Source organism: Suillus fuscotomentosus (assembly GCF_016647785.1).
Source record: "Suillus fuscotomentosus strain FC203 chromosome Unknown F5891scaffold_54, whole genome shotgun sequence".
Classification (NCBI taxonomy): domain Eukaryota; kingdom Fungi; phylum Basidiomycota; class Agaricomycetes; order Boletales; family Suillaceae; genus Suillus; species Suillus fuscotomentosus.
In genome coordinates this window covers 303,570-316,266 of record NW_024539566.1, presented here as the reverse complement: position 1 = coordinate 316,266, position 12,697 = coordinate 303,570, and the positions used below count along the sequence as shown (strand labels likewise).

At 46.3% G+C, this 12,697-nt stretch overlaps 5 protein-coding genes across 5 annotated transcripts; 2 read left to right on the top strand and 3 right to left on the bottom strand.

Annotated features, from left to right (window-relative positions):
- Nucleotides 1-1,178: 1,178 nt before the first annotated feature.
- F5891DRAFT_1053403 (uncharacterized protein) lies at nucleotides 1,179-2,176 on the top strand. The gene is made up of 4 exons (XM_041362574.1): nucleotides 1,179-1,205; nucleotides 1,407-1,637; nucleotides 1,699-1,835; nucleotides 1,913-2,176. Exons 2-4 carry the CDS (start codon nucleotides 1,635-1,637, stop codon nucleotides 2,088-2,090), a joined length of 318 nt encoding a protein of 105 aa, XP_041222167.1. The 5' UTR covers nucleotides 1,179-1,205; nucleotides 1,407-1,634; the 3' UTR covers nucleotides 2,091-2,176.
- Nucleotides 2,177-2,499: 323 nt separating this feature from the next.
- On the bottom strand, nucleotides 2,500-3,990 carry F5891DRAFT_1053401 (acyl-CoA N-acyltransferase). Its single transcript, XM_041362573.1, has 6 exons — nucleotides 3,766-3,990; nucleotides 3,317-3,740; nucleotides 3,020-3,258; nucleotides 2,873-2,972; nucleotides 2,682-2,818; nucleotides 2,500-2,630 (listed from the first exon to the last, which is right to left on the bottom strand). Exons 1-6 carry the CDS (start codon nucleotides 3,934-3,936, stop codon nucleotides 2,553-2,555), a joined length of 1,149 nt encoding a protein of 382 aa, XP_041222166.1. The 5' UTR covers nucleotides 3,937-3,990; the 3' UTR covers nucleotides 2,500-2,552.
- A 2,048-nt stretch (nucleotides 3,991-6,038) lies between these two features.
- Nucleotides 6,039-8,075, top strand: F5891DRAFT_1053393 (uncharacterized protein). Its single transcript, XM_041362572.1, has 7 exons — nucleotides 6,039-6,326; nucleotides 6,380-6,544; nucleotides 6,597-6,636; nucleotides 6,692-6,721; nucleotides 6,777-6,991; nucleotides 7,043-7,239; nucleotides 7,290-8,075. The coding sequence occupies exons 1-7, from the start codon at nucleotides 6,197-6,199 to the stop codon at nucleotides 7,596-7,598; spliced, it is 1,086 nt and encodes a 361-aa protein (XP_041222165.1). The 5' UTR covers nucleotides 6,039-6,196; the 3' UTR covers nucleotides 7,599-8,075.
- A 702-nt stretch (nucleotides 8,076-8,777) lies between these two features.
- On the bottom strand, nucleotides 8,778-9,128 carry F5891DRAFT_958556 (uncharacterized protein; the record flags this gene model as incomplete). The annotated part of the gene is made up of 2 exons (XM_041375574.1): nucleotides 8,778-8,909; nucleotides 8,931-9,128. Coding segments are annotated over 2 exons (330 nt in total), but the record flags the coding sequence as incomplete, so codon positions are not given.
- A 1,529-nt stretch (nucleotides 9,129-10,657) lies between these two features.
- F5891DRAFT_1053389 (uncharacterized protein) lies at nucleotides 10,658-12,532 on the bottom strand (the record flags this gene model as incomplete). Its single annotated transcript, XM_041362571.1, has 15 exons — nucleotides 12,414-12,532; nucleotides 12,308-12,361; nucleotides 12,148-12,252; nucleotides 12,077-12,086; nucleotides 12,002-12,021; nucleotides 11,810-11,942; nucleotides 11,726-11,754; nucleotides 11,641-11,668; nucleotides 11,563-11,595; nucleotides 11,441-11,517; nucleotides 11,239-11,386; nucleotides 11,065-11,184; nucleotides 10,973-11,010; nucleotides 10,886-10,920; nucleotides 10,658-10,833 (listed from the first exon to the last, which is right to left on the bottom strand). Exons 3-15 carry the CDS (start codon nucleotides 12,181-12,183, stop codon nucleotides 10,659-10,661), a joined length of 882 nt encoding a protein of 293 aa, XP_041222163.1. The 5' UTR covers nucleotides 12,184-12,252; nucleotides 12,308-12,361; nucleotides 12,414-12,532.
- Between the last annotated feature and the right edge of the window lie 165 nt (nucleotides 12,533-12,697).

Below are 12,697 nucleotides of genomic sequence, written 5' to 3'. Positions count from 1 at the left end.
CCGTCCGCGACAATGACGAGGTCAGCAAAATATGACTCTGGCCGACCACCTGCTTTGGAGGCGTGAACACCTATTACGCGATGTGTGTCCTCGTTCTCGATGAGATTGATTACGGTAGTCTCGATCACGTCAACATTGGGCGCCCGCCGTGCGCGGTCGCGCAAGGCCATAACAAACGCTCCATGCTCAAAAGATCGCGCGTCATGGCCTTCAGGGAACGAGGCGCAAATGCCCTGCTCCCCTCGCAGAACGTGATAACCTAACAAAGAAACAGAGCCAAGATCCTCGAGGCATGACTCCAAACCAAGTTGCTTGAGCGCGGTGACGCCTCCAGGCTGGAGCATTTCGGCGACAATACGGTCTGGCTTTGACAAGGAGCGCTCAAGTAGAGCTATCCGCAAAGGAGCACGACGCTTGTTAGATGTCTGTGTGGCAAGGGCATGGGCAAGAGCTGGGCCTGCTACACCGGCACCGACGATGAGTACGTCGTAAGAAGAGAGCATGGCAGGATGGACAACTATGACAGGTGGGGCTCACCTGGTATTTATTAGAGAAGAGCCATGTCATATAGATCATCTCTCTTCGGGTAATATCTGCGTCATGCCAGTGAGTAGGATGGTTCAAAAGTATTCACGCCGGAAAATCTTACGATTCTTACCTGACGATACGGGTTGGACAGTCTGATATCCGAATACTGTCGATTGTGATAGGGCGCTTTCTCTCTTCGGTTGTCATATTTATAGCACATGTGCGGTACATATAAATCATGTCAGAGCGATGCGTTGGGAGACGAGAGTTGCGGAAACTGTTATTTCCCAAACACCTGAGGGCATCTGGGAATCGTTAATACCGAGAGGTAAAACCCAGTAAGGTCTGACTGTGCTAGAAGTAGCTGGGCTAGTTGAGAAACGCTCATTTTAGTGGTTTAGGGAAAAAACACTGATGAGCCCGAATCCTGGATACGAAACGGTTCAATTAGACTAAAACAAAGAACCGAGTCCCGTCAACCTGGAAATAATCAATTAGAACAGTGATGAAAACGACGACGAACGAACCTCTTACGAGATTGCGTACTTTGTCACTGTAGTGAACGGATAACTGTGAACAACTGAGCTGCCGTGGATAAAAACGGCAGTTGATTTGCCACCATGCCTCAAAGCACTTCCCCACGCTGTCCGTTTCGGAGCAGACATACATCCAAGTCCATGTTTTTGGTATTTCAATATGCGGTGCTCTTAATATTTGAATGTTCCTGACTTCCGGGGCCTACTAACCTGTGCATCGCCATCACTGTACCTCTATTCACCGAGTCCATGTCACCCACACGCCTACTGGCAGCTGCACCATAGCCGTCAACTCAGCTATTGCCAATACACCGTATTTCTCACATTCTTGTTTACTCTGCTCTCCTTCGACACTTGCTATCAGTTACTTTCCTATTCCAAACCTCTCCCGACGCTACCAACTCCTTTTTTGGCCCACAACACTCTTGCTATTGGCGCACCCTATAGCAAATCGTTGACCATGAACAGGCCAACAAACGCTATCGCAATAAGGAACCGAGTGTGCAGCATCGTGGAGTTCCGAGACAGAAGGAGCTTAGAAGAATAGAGTTTTTCAGGCGGCATAGTGGCATGGTATGTTGGTTTTCGCTATCGTAGATTTATCCTACAACGCCCATCACTCCGGTTTTTCTAGGAACCGAGACCCGCTCTCATCTTCCATTCACTGCCTTCCTTGCTTTCATTCTTCCCGTGCTTTGGCGCCTGCCATGCATGCCCCAGTACCTACCGCTACCTCACAACAGCAACCGCGATCCACCAACACCTCTGCCAGTTATCACGCCTGCCGCTCACGCCCCGTACGATCACCCTCACAATATACTTGCTTGCCGCTTTATACCCTTCGACAGTGGGCCTCGGCACCGATTTTCGATCATGAGTGCGTGTAATAGAGCCCCGGTCGAGACCAACCGCTCCCCACAAACGCACATCCATTCTCAGCGCTCCGCCAGCTTTCAATGCTCGATTCACTTCCTCCTGCAGGTTCCTACACCTTCCACTGCCTCTCGCGGCTCTTTCATGACCTAGTGCACGGAGTCCAGATTTATCTTGTATTTTAAGGCCATAAGGGTAGGACTACAAATGTATTTCTACAGAGATAGTCATACCACGGCAAAAATGCCATGAAAATGATGCATATTGATAATATGTACACTATCGCCGCACACGGACAAAACGTATCCTTCCCCTTCGATGAATCCCTTGAAGCGCTTCACAAATATATGAAGTCCGGACAGCCATCTTGCTAGTTCCGCCTTTTCTCAATACAAGTTGCAGACATCGACATAGTGGAAATGTCCGTATTCATTGTAGTCAAATTGAAAGTTCAGAAGTTCAGGCAAGAGGAGCGCGATTTGGGACATTGTCGCGTGGCCATCATGTAATGAATCGAGTGACATTTCATCTCCAAAGAAGAAACATGATTGTCTATTCAACACTCCAGTTTACGCTATCTACAAAGTATTCCGCCACCAACAAAACGTATCATTGTCACAGCAAGTCCAGCCTAAAGAAACGGTATCTGGGAACGCGGAAGAGTGCAGAGCGTTTATAGGGAAAATCAAAAATCTGAACCTAGACTTCAGCAAACAGTCGCAATAGAATTTATGCTCCACTTACTGTTCGAATATGCATGGCAGAGTCAAATTCCACTTTGATTATGGAGGAATTATCAGCTCTGGGCTCAGTCATCACACTTTCGGTGCGGAGGTCCGCCAAGAAGCAGTAGTGTATCAGAGCACGATGCCACAGACTGGCTGCACGAATATTCTCGGTAAGACCAGGCTTGCATGCGGGAATACACGACTTACTTCGCACAGCACCACGGAATTTATCCTCTCCGACAAGGACGTGGATGCCCCTATCCCAGTCTCCAGGACCACCAGGAATGTAGGGTGCCACATGATTTTCCTTGCATACCGTTTTAGCCTATTTTCAAGAAAGCCCAAGATGCTCACCTTCAGATAGGTGATCTCCGCATATCCCATGGGATTGCCGTTCCAGCTCATTATTACAGGCAGAACACCAGGGTCGTTCGTTATTTCCGTGATATATGCTCTGTGTTTCTCCAGCGAGCCGCGTTCTCCCCACCCCTTGTTCACTCGCTCTGAATTATGCCAACGATGAAAGAAGTCTAGATGCTCTGAAGTATTCGATCCGCTGCGGAGATCAAAGTACGTGAACTCTAGAGTCTCCCCTATGGATGGACAAAATCGCCTAAATAGCATGTTCTCCTGGTTCAGGCTTTGGTGGACGACGGGGGTGCCCGGAAATGACAGTGGGTGTACGGGTGAATGACGGGATGAAGGGAAAAGGTGCAACTGAAAAGGATGATGGAGGTAGCCAGCCGCGACTATGGTATCCTTGTGTTCCCGCACCCTGCCAGAATGTGGCTCTGTGCAAGTATATTTCCTCTTTTGAAGCTGTAGGCGCATGTGCCGTACGCCCGAGGCCAGATCGAAGTAAATACGAGCGTAGCTCCTCGCTATTATTGATTTTCTGAGACAGGACAACCGGGATGGTCTCTTGATTGTGGTACAGCGTGAAGAGTGCGTATACAGTCGCCCACATATCTTTCACGGAGATGTCGTTTCTATATGTCTGTGGCGAGCTGACCTGGGAGGAAGAAAGGATCTCGATGACCTGAAAGCTTGGTACATGTGATGCGGTAGTTTCGAACTGCGTGCCGACAGGCTGAAATGACGAGCTGCGTGGTCCGATCGAGTAAATGATACTCGCACACAATCAATTCATCGATGTGAATGAAATTCGTCGGCGATACAGAGTCTGCCTTGGCGGTCATGACCGCACCATCTGGCAAGATGAAATTGTCCACCTTCTGGTCATCACTGACAGAAATGTCTGTGCAGTGCATTTTGTATGGCTAGGAGACGTTGGGCAGCATGAAGTCATCGGTTACGGTTATGAGAAGCTCGACAGGGCGAAACCGAGAGCTAAGAAATGTAGTCTCAGTTTATACCTCGAAAATATACTAATAACGAGTTAGTAAAATATGTAGTTGATATGAGAGGATACTCACATCTCAGTCAAGATGTTCGTTCATCGCCGTGTATCCTTTATACTACGCTAACACGAATTCCGGGTATTCATTCGCGCCTAAAATATCTTATCCTTTGAAGGCGGCGGCGGCGGGCGAGCGGGCCATCAGAGAACCTGTGAGAAGAAGACATCGTAATGTATAGGAAAGAAGTTTTCGTCACATTGGAATATAAAGTGATATAAAGCAATATATGACTGTGTAAAAGCACCACGATCAGCATAATCCCCAGCAAGAACTCACCGGTTTACTGATGCGCCCTCGTTGATCCGGAGTCCAACTCCACCATCACTGGGCATGCCAGTGGTCAGATCACATAGTCAGAAAAAATGGCGTGATTATAATGGTAAAGGTCCATACATCGTCATCAGTTGCCCTCTGGCCTCTCTCCTCTGCCAAATGAGGGTTTGAACGACTTCGCTTCAGGAATCCCCAACGCTTTTTCCGAGGAGGGTTGTTTTCACTCATCGAGTAAGTTACTGTTGGAAGGACGGTTGGATGGGTTGTAAGAGGTTTCTTGGAGAAGGTAATGGATAGTACGCATGGTAAACAGGCAGCTGCCGAAGATGCGTTTTGAAGCGCCCATCACCGATTGGCTGGACTAGTATATCGATGTATTGATGCTACGTAGAACCTTATCGACGATTAGTAAGCCATCAGAAAACTTGCCGTTGTTGGGTACGAGTACTCGCAGCCGTTCACGCCCCGTACGATCACCCGCACAATATATTTACCTCTTCATCGCCTTACACCCTCCAACAGTGAACCTCGGCACCAATTTTCGACCTTCTGCACACCAGTTAGGAGTCACATGCACAGGGGAACAATCAGTGACGTACGGCAGATAGACTGTGCGAATAACGTATGGTGGTGTCTTAACATCACCAGAGAGCAGCGAAATCTTCGTCTCCGCGAGAGCGCATGAGGTTTGAGTAAATCGAAACATCAAACAGTGTGACCAGTGTTCCATAGTTGTCAATTGGTAGGGTGTCGATGATGTACTCGACGAGGGTGCAATTCAAGGCAACATCAATTTCGCCTGTACATGTAGTATGTGCGTACATTGGCAATGACTCATGCTGTCAAGATCCTCATTAGCGGTGATTAGACTGGAGGAAACGTTGCACACCTTCCAACCAGAAGGCGCATCCTCCGGAATAAAATGAGCCTTTTGTACGGGAAGATCTGCGATAAAGGAAAGCTATATCGAAGGAATGAGCATGGAGATTGCACGATATATTTTGGACATTTAGCGCAACTTGATATTCCAGGAGAAATCAACTTCTTACAGAATCTCATGAACAGAGGTGAACGAAAGGTAGGAGGACAACAAATAGAGCCGCAGCACATGTTCAACTGGCCCGAGAAACCGTGAGTATCCTCGTTTGGCTACATCACTAAAGCCTTGCGCTGTCGCCAAGTTGAGTATGAAGGACAGAATATTAGTGCGATGGCCAAGCTCGTTGAATCTTTCGTGCAATGTTGCGTTCTGATGCAAACAGCTCCGATGCTGTGTAGGAATTCCGAGGATCATATGTAGGCTCGTGACGATCATATGGCATCAGCTTGATTATCGGCCAGTGATGTCACATATTTGCAATACAGAAACTCTCTCTTGTAGCTCCTCGGATCATGTCAGCTCAAAGAAATCGAAAACCAAGGAGAAAAAATCCACATACCTGCCGGTAAGCTACACTGTCATCTTCTGTTCTATAGATTTTGAAGCGCTCACGAGTCATAAATGGGCTGTTGGTGAGCTGCACTTACTAGTCTACCTTGATCTCACCATGGCTCATGCAATGGATCAAGATGTACAAACCCGCAACTCTTCAAGATGGCTACGCATAATTCTGTGTGATAGTATCCAAGTGGCTTTAGAATGAAAGTTTTTCCACGCCAAAGCACCGCATCAAGACTAGTGAGCGCTAGTGAGCACTACTAAGCTACGCTCTCGCTACTACTACTTCCGTTGTGTTTCGAACTTTATCACAAAGCCATACTAAGTGCGTGCGCACCAAGATATATGCCATAATTTGAAAGATGTGGTTTGCGCCCTTCTACATGCTGTTCTATCCACATGGCTGCCTCGTACATCGCCGGGCGGAGGCACAAAACTATACGACTTATGTGCTGTTTGACAGCCTTTTGGATTTGCAACAACAACTGCATAATGTCATCCTCAAACCTCACCACCGTTCAGAAAGATGGTAAGTCTCATCGACTTGACTTGCTATGTCGCTGCGATTGATGCTCGTTCAAGTCTTAAACATGGTCATGCCTCTTGTGGCGGCCACTGTCACATCATTCCGCTTGTATTGTCGTGCGCGGCAAGGACGTTTATGGATCGATGATTTATGGGCGACCTTCGCCATGCTATCCATTCTTACCCTATTAATTGTCAATTGGATATATATGGAAGCCTACGGTGAGCCTCGTTTTCTTGTGTATGGTACATACCATTTCCTACAGATACCCAGAAAAATATCCCCAGGACACGAGGGTAGCAATGTTTTACATGTATGTTCTCGTATATCATGATGTTTGAGAAACATTAAAGCTGTTTCGGTACCAGGCTCGTCGTATTATTTCCCACAGTTGTTTGGTACGGCTCTGGCGGCATGTTAAGGCGACGCAACTGACACGCACGTTTATAATAGGTGCTCCAGGATATCAATTCTGTTAACAGTTGTACGACTCACAGCTCCCGGAACCCTCAGGAAGATCCTCATGCGTACTACAATGGTCTTTGTCATTTTATGGGCTGTACTCTCTGTACAGGTGTTGTGGACTTGTGAAGATGAACCCGGCTGGAAAACAGAATCACGCCCGCAGTGCAATCTCGGCAAAAGTGTTGCAATAGCGCAGATCATCAGTGAGGGTCAACAGTACATACGATGCAATAATGTTCTGATCAACATTTTAGCTGACGTTTTTGGAGACACTGTTCTTATCTTGGCCCCATTTCGCCTCATTTATAAAGTCAGATTGACGAAGGCACAGAAAATACGAATACTTGCCATCTTTTCGACATCAACAATCACCACCGTTGTTAGTCTTGTCCATGCATATTACATCTTGTCGGATGAAGGTCTGAAGGAGGCGATGGCTGCTATGGTCGAGGTATAGTACTTTCAGTGCTCAGACAGTGTATATCATTGATCACCTTTTAGACTTCCGTGTCCTTGATCGTCGCGAGCTTAAGTGTGGTCGTGGCATTTTTCTTAAGAATGAGCGCAAAAGATGATACACCCTCGTCATGGCAATCTTCACCCGTTATAACCATCGGATCACTGCCTATCAGGCGTCACCGCTTTAACGACCCTCTCGCCACGACTGCAATAGGCATTGATACCACCACGATCAGGTTGACAAATCTCCCTGAAACTTGTCCCAGTGCGCTGAAAAGTGACAACACGGACGAAATCTCTTTGAACAACATAGAGGGAAAGCAGGGCAGCGGTGAATTGTGGGGAGCATAAAAGTGTGGTCTCCGTTTTACACTACTGGACTTTGGATGGACCGTTATCCGAACAAAACATACCTTACACGGCCTCGTCAGTCTGGGGAGACACGGCGTTCCTGGCTGGAACATTAGACGATGGCTGATCACAGTCCAAACAAACTTCGCTGCTGTCCATGATGCATCAATGAGTTCGAGCAAGACTTGGGCAGAGCTTGTTTGGTTCAAGTCATGCCACACGTCAGGTCATCAATCGCATCGTTCATAGCGGTTGCGCGAAACGGCTCGTGTACCTAACTTCATCGTTGACTACAAGAATACTGTAAGCATGGCTTACGCATACATCACTGACACGTCACCAAAGATGTCATCAAAGTGTCCTCGGACACGGAGTACTGTTCATTTATATTTGCCTTAACACATATTTATACACGCATACTCATGATGTATCAGTATCACTTCTCTTTCCGTTCAATCATATACGCTTTGACACGTACTGCAGTTAGAATTGTCTTGGTGTTTCCACTCCGCACGCGAGTGGTTTCTAAATACCACATCTTAATACCATGAGAAGAATATGAAGTGTATCTCGATCGCCATAATGAAGAACTATAAATGTGGCACCAAACTAGTCCACGACACCACTTTGTATACGTCAGGAGGAAGATTGTGTAAAGTGAACATAAGTACCAAGAGGATAGCACGAGCTGTGATGTACAATATAATATATAAGGTACAGCTCAGGTTGCTGAACGGCGATGGGTATAGCCTAAAGTACAGGACGTCCGAGAGATCTAAATGCAGTGGGGAATATAATGAAGGGTGTGCAAGTTATGACGATTGCACTCGTGCGCCATAGCACCTGTTCCTGAAGGCAAAAGACCAAACCATGCAATGGACGCCGTCAAATACGGTTGTCATAACTGATGCAGCAAGTAGAAGAACCTTGTTGTCCAAATATTCGAGTTCGACGCTACCATCAAATGTTGGAACGTGGAGCCTTCGAGGTGCGAGAATGTCAAACAGGTCTGCAATTCGGTCGAGGACTGGAGAAAAGAGCCCAAAAAAGTGACTTCACTTTCATAGATACTAAGGCAGACATAATCAACAGCGGTATAATTGTTGAGGCGCATACATACTCATTAATGTGATATTCTGACCCAAACTCGGTCGACCTCCAGTACACTGGATGTGGATATTATATGTTGAGAGGCTTGTTCCACCACACTGCATCAGTTAGGAAAGTGAGAACTGCAGAAGCGAGTGTCCTCACTTCAAACTGGGTGGTTTCGAGGTGATAGATGGCGCGGGTTCTGAGCCGTACAACAAACTAAGTCACTTAAAGGATGACTAACCCTTTCGATATCGCATTGCCTTTGCTCCTACCATAGATCTGGTTCGCCGTTAGAATAGGGAAGTCGACACACTCTTTACGCGACAGTTCGAGAATGTCATTAGGCAGTAGTGTGAGGTAGGGTTCTTCGTCCACATAAAGCATGAAATCACTCATGTGCACAAACTTGAAGAAGCCGTGTGTCTGAGTCCACGATGCACACGAGTCAGCATTTAAGTGGGCACGAATTGAGTTTACCTTCAGATTGCTCTAAAACATAAGCCTTGAACGTTTTGAATGGCTTCGCGAGAATAAGAGTTTCCTCATATCTTGAAGCGGGTACTGGAGTACTAGCATGAACTGCTGAACAAACACGAGTACAGATGATGTTCACCTTCGGGATGCGCTACGAGAAACACGGTGATATCATGACTTTAAGAAGCAGGCAAGTCATAAGATAGAATATTGGTGACCTTCAACGTATTGTTCTGCAGTTGTTTTGATGAACCCATGATCTGAGGACGAGTATAGCGAGACTCACCTTCAGACTCCGGACGAACGATGGGATACCCCAATTCCTTGAACTGTCCTGTAACAAGGTAAGCACTTAACCACTGGCACATAGCCTAGGTTACGATCAACTCAGGAGCGACTAGTGCCAACTGTCATCATGCCAAATTGTGGCCATAGGATACGAAGGGGACTGTATTTGGGACTCGAAATATTAGGGTGAATGTGCACGCAAACAGAGTGAAAACAGAGCTAGTTCAGTTTCAGAACTGTCATTTGTTGTAGATGCAGCTCGGATGACTGCGACAGGGTGAAGGAGGATGCAGAAAATTATCAGTAAACGTACTAGTATTGGATGTCACTTTGGGGTGAACCATATACACCTCGCTCACTATTTGTCTTTGGACGTCTTGAACAAAACTGAGAAGGGCAATCACAAACTAGATCAAGTTGCAAGATGTCTATGCAATACAAAGAGTAACGTTGGGAAAACAATGTACAGCATCGATGTAAAACGAAAAGAAGCTGTCCGAATCAACGACCATCAGCTTACATCATATCATGGGACGACCCGGTGCTATCTATCGATATGAAAATAGCTGTAGTATACTCGGTACAATACCCCACTGCAGCACAGCCCGCAGGGCACGGCGTCTTGCCCGCAAAATCAGAACTTGCGTGTCGGAAATGCCCGGACGAGGACACCTGAGACTTGAGCGATACATTTGTAGTAAGTACTACTAGTGTAGTACTAATCTGAGATCACTGAAAGATAATGTTGTCACGTCGCATCAGTTCGTTCCTGGAGACACCTGGATTCAAGGCTACTTTTATTATCAACAGCGCCGACAAGTTACATTGTCATCTTCGGGGGTCAGTCAACTCTTTCCCGCAGTTATTTGGCTGTTAATAGGTGTGCGCCTCGATATCAACAGCGGTGATTTCCGATCATACCTCGTTCCTGCGGACCTAGTGCGGATGCAGAAATTACAATGTCAACGGACCATGATGTCATCAGAACCCTAGGGGGAAAGAACGCATCAATCTTCGTGGCAAATACATCTGATCATAAAATACTCATATCCGATGAATGAATATACAACGTCATCCTGGATCATTCAATTTATCCTCCGTTGAACGACATATGTAGGGTGCGATTGTTCAAGCCGTTGGTATGTTTTTCAGGATTGCAACATGCGTGCGTGCGATATTGACGTTGTACACGGTCAGGCATAATCATGCATTACTTTCGGCATGTGAGACAGTCATTGGTGATACGGGCTGAGTGCGAGGAAGGGATATATACGAGGTGAATACATAGTCATGTTCTTCATCTTGATCTGTATCCCCCAGATCCCTTAGATCAAAAAGAACGCGCGAAGCCAAGACACCATGCAAGACACCTTGGAACCTGATTCAGAAAATTTGTCAGTTATCTCTGGTTACGATGTACAGCCACTTACACAACCATAATTCCACCCTGCCCCTGCGATGAGGCCTGTACCAGGTATTCATATATTACCCTAGCGTGGTGCATGGAAACCACGTACCGGCAATGAAAAAGAAACTATGTTTATAATCGAAATTACTTGAAACACAGTCAAGTTGGGACATAAAACGAGTCATAAACCGGATTACATACCAAGAAGCGACAGTGCATATAGCAAACTACCCCTCAACAAGGTTGACGTCACTCTACCGATAGAGCGTATACCATCAGAGCGTAGTCGTATTGAATGATACATTGTAAGAGTGATCACTACTGAACGCGATTTGTCAGTAGAGCTAACTTGAGGCAGCGTATTGAACTGCTCACTGAGTTCAAACAGTGCTGCGCTAACAAACTTGCCCGTTATCAGACGTTCCATTGTCGTAAACTCTGAAACCATTGGAGTGGGTACACATATGTTTTCGAGCAGAAGCGCCAGAAGCGCATCGCAAATGACCATAGCGACAACGATAAGCTTTAAGCTCGATTAAATCGCCACTTCAAATAACAAAACATTCAAAGCGTTTACCAAGTAGCTCGCCAATAAAAATAGCTTTATCTTCCTGCTGTCATACCACAAGGCAAGTATACGCACCAGAAGCAGACCTGAAACATGAGTTTTTCTCTCTTTGTTGGTGTCAACAAACTAACCTTCTGCAGCGGACATGATAAAAAAGAGGGACGCTACGATGTATTAGCTGACGTTGAACCAGCGACCACGAGACCTACTCCCACTAGTTGTATTTACTATCAAGCACTGTATTGTTCAGCATTAATATCATTACGTTGAATAAGGTTCACATCAAGTCCATACCGTTTCTGGTGAACATGGGCTAAGAGTGACTGGCAGACCACTGTCCCTGAGAACCTTTCCCCAACAACGAAGTGCACGACTTACGATATATTTGAGTGATGATCCATATTACGGGAGCATATCTAGCCAGGATGAACATGACAGTGACAATGTTCCAGCAGCTCATGTTGCTGAACAGACGGACTTCATGTTCAAAAGTCAAAAAATAATCGAGTATCTAATGAAGACAATAAAGTTTCAGCATCCACTCGTGAGAAGAGGACGTAGTTCACTCACCCAGATCGCGGCCGGCGCAACTTTGTCAATATTTTGAGCACAGACTAGAACGAGGGAAGTAAACCAACAACGAACCCTGAAGATACTGTGAACGAAGTACGAGAGTTAGTTCTGAGAACGAAAGCTCAGGCGTCAAGCGCTCATACCTTGAATGTCTGTTGTGCAGTGTGCGACAAAACCATACAGTGTAAGGTATATAGTAGTACGTGCGTGGACTGGCTCGTAGACTGGGTGGATATTTATGATAAGTTCTGATGCTTAATATATAAGCTCTAGATCCAAAGAGCAAGAGCGTGAGCCTCGCACTTGAAGGAGTCTTCTTCGGTCGCGTCATTAATGCCGTGCATCGAGTCGGAGAATCTCCAAGCACAGCGTTCAAAGACCGAGCTATGTAATGAAATGTGCAACTCACGGTATATATATATCGATGATTATCAAGAGCTGACGTTAACCGAGCGCTGAGCTGTCACCTTGGCGCTCGGTCTGGGCGTGTCGCTCGATGATGAATGCCTTGTGATATCTATGTAGTCGTACCTTACTATCATACACGGAAAGGTTACGAATCCCGACTGATTTAGAAGTCCGAGCGGTGTTTACGTTTACTCTAATATTCAAATCGGCTTCCGACGCTACTAGGCTATTCTAAGGATGAACTCGAAAATGCCCCCCCTTCCTGTAATCGCAAGAAGAGGCGGA

Coding starts and splice junctions, on each gene's coding strand:
- F5891DRAFT_1053403 (XM_041362574.1), top strand. Junction 1,836..1,912: donor ATCCACCAACACCTCTGCCA/GTTATCACGCCT, acceptor ACCCTTCGACAG/TGGGCCTCGGCACCGATTTT.
- F5891DRAFT_1053401 (XM_041362573.1), bottom strand. CDS start 3,936: ATGCACTGCACAGACATTTCTGTCAGTGATGACCAGAAGGTGGACAAT. Junction 3,741..3,765: donor TCGATCGGACCACGCAGCTC/GTCATTTCAGCC, acceptor GTCGGCACGCAG/TTCGAAACTACCGCATCACA. Junction 2,973..3,019: donor CGGAGATCACCTATCTGAAG/GTGAGCATCTTG, acceptor ACGGTATGCAAG/GAAAATCATGTGGCACCCTA.
- F5891DRAFT_1053393 (XM_041362572.1), top strand. CDS start 6,197: ATGGCTGCCTCGTACATCGCCGGGCGGAGGCACAAAACTATACGACTT. Junction 6,637..6,691: donor AGGGTAGCAATGTTTTACAT/GTATGTTCTCGT, acceptor TTTCGGTACCAG/GCTCGTCGTATTATTTCCCA. Junction 6,992..7,042: donor TGCAATAGCGCAGATCATCA/GTGAGGGTCAAC, acceptor TCAACATTTTAG/CTGACGTTTTTGGAGACACT.